General features: G+C 30.9%; 1 protein-coding gene across 1 annotated transcript; it reads right to left on the bottom strand.

Moving 5' to 3' along the window:
- Positions 1–211: 211 nt before the first annotated feature.
- On the bottom strand, positions 212–1522 carry LOC129949310 (phospholipase A1-like). Its single transcript, XM_056060697.1, has 3 exons — positions 1402–1522; positions 1028–1304; positions 212–965 (listed from the first exon to the last, which is right to left on the bottom strand). Exons 1-3 carry the CDS (start codon positions 1442–1444, stop codon positions 242–244), a joined length of 1044 nt encoding a protein of 347 aa, XP_055916672.1. The 5' UTR covers positions 1445–1522; the 3' UTR covers positions 212–241.
- Between the last annotated feature and the right edge of the window lie 5636 nt (positions 1523–7158).

The following is a 7158-nucleotide window of genomic DNA, read 5'->3' as shown; positions in this document are numbered from 1 at the left end:
CGAAGTTTCAAGTCCCTAGAATCTTGATCAACATTTTTTAAAAAGATGTCAGAGCACGCGTGTGTACTTTAGTTCGTAAGTCCGTTCGTTCATTAAGTTTTTTTCGTCGTCCATATCTCAAAAACTAGTAGAGATATCGACTTCAAACCAAATTTTGTTTTACAGGTAATAACACAGAAGATACAGAACGAACTTTCAAAAAATTGAGTGGTTGGTTTTTGTATCATAAATTCAATTTTATTTATTCAATTCCATAGGGAGCTTTTGCTCTAACTGGAGTAAAGTAATATCCATGAGCAAGTTCATGATTATTAGGACTTCCCAATCTGATAGCAGGCGTCTTTTTTCCCAAACAAACACTCGAAACAGCCAAACTCCAATGGGAGCACTTTGAGCTCGAAAACAGATTTTCCCTAATAGACTCGGCATAGTAGAGGTATGCCCTCAGATGCGAACAAACTCCACCAACATCCAAACCACATCCTGGTTGCAAAACACCTCCGCCAACATAGAAATCCGCTTGTCCAACAGGTTGAAGGAATCCCAATAAACCTCCATTGGTGTGTATTGATTCAACGTAGAAGGCGTCAGTCTCGCATAGACGCTGCGAACAACTGTGAAGAACATAGAGTGGCCATGCAGGATCCAAACCGATAATTGTATGGATTTGTCCCGAAGTCACGCGTTTTCCGGTAAATCCTGCAGCATGAGCACCCAAGCTATGGCCGATTACATGAAGATCATCAAGTGACATGTCAGCTTCAGAAGCGAGGAAATCAATCATTTTGGCAACTTGTTTGCCAACCTCGGGAACATGGTGCTTGGATGACATGTAGTTTAAGCTCTTGGCCTTTTGACTCCAGTCCACAGATATAACATTGCATTCCATTGTGTCCAAGAATGCGTCACGGATTTCCACATTAACATCCGAAGTGTAGTCGTTTTGCCATCCGTGAATAATTATTCTAAAACAAGGAACAATCAAAATTAGTCTTTGCTCTAAATTTTGTTGGTACACTGGACTAACCTTGTTGGATTCTGGCTATTAAAGTTCGATTCAGCTAAACTCAGTGCATCTCCCGTCATAATTTCCTGAGGAATATCAGGATTATCCTGAGTGAAGAGGTAAAATTCAACTTTTAATTTTTTTCCGAACAGTCTGCCCATTGATAATTTGCGTTCAAAATCTTCTGCTTCTTTTCTGGTGACCCATTCCATGGATCCATTGAGTTGTGGGACGAACCAACCATCATCGGTGGGAGCTTCCTTAATTATTCCTTCTTGATCGAATGGGAAGGCTATAACTAAGAAACAAAATCAAAAGGTTATTAAAAGTAAAACTAAATTAAGTTTTATTAAATTATTAATGTTTCTTTTTTCTTAATCAGAAGAAGAACTAACCTAAGGAAGCGGTTAAAAGTATTAAAACAATTGTTTCTCTCATGCTAAATTTTTTACTAGAATAATCAAGCTAAGCGATAAACCATGGGTTTTATACTTTTTTTATATTTAAGATTAACAATAAATTAGCTATCTTTGGAAAAATAATTTGCGCTCAAGTAGGAAGCCATTATTATTGGTAACTCGAAGATTTAATTCGATCGGTTTTTCGATAAATTTTGATAAGTAGCTGCTATGGCAATATAGGGATTAACTATCTTACGGTTTTAATTAAACTTGTTTGAAAAAATATTAAGACAAAAGATTCAGTCGAGCCTTTTTTGTTGTGGTGGGGAAAAACAGTAATTCCGTACGTATTATTATTTTTTTTTTTTTTTTGTATGAACTTCTTTATCAGACTGATTTTAACAAATATGAGTGTCTAGTCTACGTTTTTTGTACATATTATATGTACCTTACGTTTTCGTATTTTTAGTTTTAGAAATTAAGACATTCTTAAGTCGATTTGATCTGAAAATGTATGACACTATTTCATTCATTAATTTTCTCTCGTATTTCTGAGTCTTAATGTTTCGGAGATCGCTAAGTTCATGGAAATATTTCGAACGACAATCTGAGTTTTGGGTCCGGAATAAGCCTTATGAAATTTTATGTTCCGATGCAATCAAAAATATTCAGAGAAAAGCTAATTAACCACTCAATTCTGACCCAACTGATAAAAAGACAACTGCCACTGTATGTTATCATAAATTTGGAGGTATGAAGTCGAAACATACAACTTTTTTCTTAAACTATGTTGATGGATTTTTTGACTCTTTAATACTCACAAAAACATGGGTAAACCCATCTATTTTGTTTATAATCGATAATCCATTAGTAAAGGGAGAGAGGGTTTGAAAGGAGGTGTCAGTGCACATTGATTTTAAAGTCCTTAATATTGCAATGACTGGAAAAGAAAGGGTGCGATAGCACATTCACGTAGTACGGCTAAAGAACGAATCTCTGTACTTGACATTAGGGTGAAAGTTGATCTCGAAAGTATACTGATGAGCATTAATAGAATTAATTTAAATGCTCTACGTTTAATATTGTTCAAAAGACTTAAGTAAGTTTCCGGAGCATCAGCTCAAAGACGGAAGTTATACTCAAGCTTTGAACGTATATAAGTCTTTTAGATTACAGTCTGGATCTCTTGATTTCAACTGGGCACCCAGTTACCTCTTTAAATAAAGGAACATTTTCTGTCGATAAAATAAGTCCATAGGAAAAACAACAAAATCCTGTGTTTTTTAACTTTGTAACCAAATTCGTTATAAATTGAAAGTTAAATTTGGAAATCTTATTTTAATTAAAACTCATTTTACAAAACTTAAATTGACTATATGAAACAATTTTATTTAATTTTATTGACTTAAGTTTATTAAAAACGAAAATTTTTCAAAATATACTCGTATATTACTTGAATACTTAAATTTATTTGTATCAATTTTATTATTGTAATTACTGTTTTTATTTTTAATTATAACCTACCCACTGCTATCCTTTCTGTATAGACATAATTTCACAGCGATTTTTTTTTTTCAAAAAAAGTTAAAGATCGAAAACATATAGTGAAGTATAAATCTCATTTAGCGTCTTGAGCAAAAATTTGAATTTACATGCAATGTTGAAGAAGTAAAAATGTATAATTCATTATAAAGGTTAAAGGAAATGCAAACATTAATATTAAAAAGATGCAAAACACTTAAAATAATCATAGCCCTTTTAAATTAGTTTTTATAAACTTGAAACAAATAAAACTTTTTATATTGAATAATCATAAACAAACTTTACTCTACTGTTTTATTAATAAATCAATTTACTTACATTGCTTTTTGTTAGTTCCCATAAAAAAAGACAGTTGCCTAATATTCTTTTCATTTCTATTATATTTTTTTTCGAGTTCATATTTTTAGTACAATAAAAACAAACAAATTATAATCAATGTATAATCCAAAAAATATGAATTGCATAGTCTATAGACAATTCCTTTCTTTTGAAAATTGTTACAGTGTGAGATCTGGAAAAGTCAGATATTAATGAGAAAATATATACATTCGATTTTTATGAGAATCAACAAGAACAAAATTATATAAATAGAAAAGTGGAATAAATAGGAGTTAATTAAACTAGAAAGGAGAATATGTAGCGCAGAAATTATAAAATAAATTATATGTTCTTTTTGATTGTTTTTGTTTATTATATAGTGAAGGAATTATGCATTAAAAAGTGAATTTATTGGAAGATAATATAAATTCAAATATCACTTCTGACAAAGAAATTTTTTTAAAACTTTAACAAAATATTTTTAACAATATTTTTTGTTGGAGAATGAATTTGAAGTCAATATCATTCTTTGTTTTAATATTATTTGAATCGAAAACCTTTTTTATCAGTTTTTTGGTGTTTTAGCAGGTTTTCGTGTATTGTTAAAAAAAATGTCAGTGTAATTTTTCTAAAAAATCAACTTAAAATTAACAACAATATTTTTCATATGATGAAATAGTTTGATTTTAAAATCTGTTTTTGTTAACGAGATTTTTAGTCGAAATTTTCACCAATTTTAGTTGCATTTCTTGAAAACTTTTATTTCGTGTACCTATAGAAAAATATAAATTGGATTTTTCTAAGAAAATTTAGCACAGAAATAAATCATTTTAAAGTCAATACCTTTATTCAACAATCAATTTTTAATAACTTTTAATAATGTTTTTTTTAGGTTATTATTTTTTGTAAAAAAAAATGGCAATCTGATTTTTCTCAAAATTTTACCAAATGTCAAAAACGTTATTCTTCGTTGCCATACAATAATTGTGGGGACAAAAACATTTCAAAATTATATCAGTTTGGTATCATGTCACAATATATAATACAACACTTAACTTAAGTCGCCAGCGTTATTGGTTCGTGTGATATTTTGAATTAAACCATAATAAATTGCTTTGGTAAAAACCACCCACTCAGTTTTGTTGAGAGTCGTTTCTGCATTATTTTTTGCATAACAAAACTCAATTGAAGTCGATATTACCAGTTTTTGAGATATGGGCGACGAAAATAAGCTGCCGTAAATAGGTACGTACAAATGCCCGCACCCACACATTTCTTTTAAAATCTTTTATTTAGACTCTAGGGACCTTGAAACGTCAGGAAATGTCAAAATAAAAAGGAAGAGTCTAAAAAAGCCCCATCATTTCAGATAAATCGGGCGATAGTGAGAGCTGTTTTAAATTCAAGGCATAAGCTGTTGTAAATGCTAGTAGATCGGCTGTTGCTCGGTGATATACATAGATCAAATAAGGCATCAACAAATAAAAGCAAACGAGGCGGTGTAATGGAATGGGAAGCAATGACCTATTTCGGTACATTGGAGCAGAATTTTCAAAGCAATCACTCAAAAACAAAATCTACTCTGGAACGAATTTATCCGCAGTTTTTTGAACTATTTAGTGAGCAAGTGGATAGACTTTCCAATAAAATAATGCACCAATACACATACCCAACAGCACAAATTACTAAAAATTATTTCAATCCATTTAATAAAACCAGAAACTTTACTTTAAAGCGTCTTACGCCACCCGTGAAGTGTTACTTCCTATGGGAAGTTAAAAAACTGTTTACAGTGTGTTAGTTTTAAAAGATTTTTTTTCTAAATTTATTAATGGTCTGTGTGTTCTGCAGGGCAGTCATATCGGACATCTGCTTTTTTTAATGATTATTTATAATAACCTTAGCCGTGTTTTTTTGGTATTCCATACATAGTACAGTGAGAAATTGCCAAAAAACGATCCGCAGTAGTCCGGTTTTTATATTTATAGCGAAATTGACACCAGGGTGAAATTGTGTAAGCATATTTTTTCATTGTTTAACACGAATCAGAGTCTCTTACTTGCACTTCATAAGAAACATCGAAACACCATTTGCATTTTAGAAAGTGCTGTCAAACTTAATCATTTTTAAATCTTCTTGGGCGGTGGAAAGAAGAAAAAGTGTTATTTAATTTAACTGAGATAAAGCTTTTGTGGAAACATATCAAATCTTTATTAACTTTTCTATGGTTTTCTCTTGCAAAATAAGCCCAGTTAGTCCATTTTCATTTAAAAAACGAAATAATATCAACAGTAACAGATTGATGCACAGCTACTCAACGAACACAGCCATCGGGATACAAATGCAATATCAATCGTACCAACATTTAAGAACGAAATCACATAAGATCCATTTGAGGCTGGTATAAATGCCAAAAACCTATCCGTAGTAAGATTCTGCTTTAACTTTTATCGGTAGTATTCGTACTGCGGATATTGTTTTTGTTGTTCGTGTAAAATCGTACTATACTATTGATAGATTTTCCATCAAAACACGGGTATTGGTGAAGTTCTTATTTAAAAATTCAACTCGTAAGAAGCCGCCTTGTATAAATAAAAAGGTTTTCTAGGCAATTAAATTATTCTTAATATGTCCTGAAGTTTTGCAGCTGTGCATGTTGTGCTATGTAAGATGGTTCAATAAATAAAATTAAAAGTGCTCAAAAATAGTTTTTGTTATCTTCTATGGGATCCATGTGTATTATTTTTAACTGTATATATTTTAATCTGTCAAAGAATAATCTTAAACAAATATTATCTTAATAAAATGGAAACTTAATTCTTCCATGACTTCATATGCTTCAAGTACAAGAATGCCTTTAATTAGTTAAATTTTACAGATAAAGATAACTTAAGACATAAATTAGCCTAAATTGATTGAATCTTACTCTTTTGGTGTTTTTAAAAATGTAGGAATAAAAAGTATTACTAGTAAGATTTATCTAAAGAATTTATTTTAGTTTTAAGTATAAAATATAAAAATAATTTTTGGAACGAAGAAATTATCTGATTTAAGATTATTGTGGGAACAACGCATCAACAACATTGTTTTGTTGTCTTATCTGTTTTGGAAATTTGTGAGTATTTATTTAAATTAAAAATATGTAGGTGTGCAGTGGCTCACAGCTTATTTTTTGAATAATATCCGGAATAAATTCTTGTCTCCTTTCCTGACTTTAATATAAAACACACAGTTGGATTACGGTTACTAACCTTAAATTGTTTAAGATTTTTCGTTAAATACATAAACATTTTTGCGTTTGTTTAAGTAAGTAGTTTTGAAGTAATTTTTAACTTTTGCCACAAAAATCTCTATTATCATGAAAAAAAGAACTATAGCCCATGAATTTGGTTTGCCGGTAATAAGTATTTATTCCCTTAGACCCTTCCAATAAGACGTTTCATTTTGAATAGCCCTCAATATCGGCACCTGTTGCACCTTTCATCTTCTTACGTTTGAAAATAAAAAAAAAAAATACGCCATTACTAAACATGGAACGATATTCCCTTCACCGAAGCATTGTTATTACTAAAATTCACCACAAACATGGACTTCGTGGTAGGTAGTTAGAAATGGCGATCTCAAGGCAACCTAGCCTAAAAACTCGTTTGACCTTTAATTGAAAGGGATAGATTTATAGAGAAGCTTCATAGCAATTATGTTAGAGCCATTTTGTCGCATTGAGAAAAAAGATTAGGTCTCTAATCTTTGTCTCAGATAGCTCATCGAGTTCTTGAAAGAATGCTTTTTCAAAGCATTTCATTCTGGTGTTTGCCAAAGCAGGAAATTTGCAGAGGAAATGGATTATGGTTTCACTTTCTCTTTGGTCACTACAGCTACGGCAAAAGGTGT

This window comes from Eupeodes corollae, chromosome 3 (assembly GCF_945859685.1).
Source record: "Eupeodes corollae chromosome 3, idEupCoro1.1, whole genome shotgun sequence".
NCBI classification, from domain to species: Eukaryota; Metazoa; Arthropoda; class Insecta; order Diptera; family Syrphidae; genus Eupeodes; species Eupeodes corollae.
This window is presented reverse-complemented; position numbering and strand designations above follow the sequence as displayed.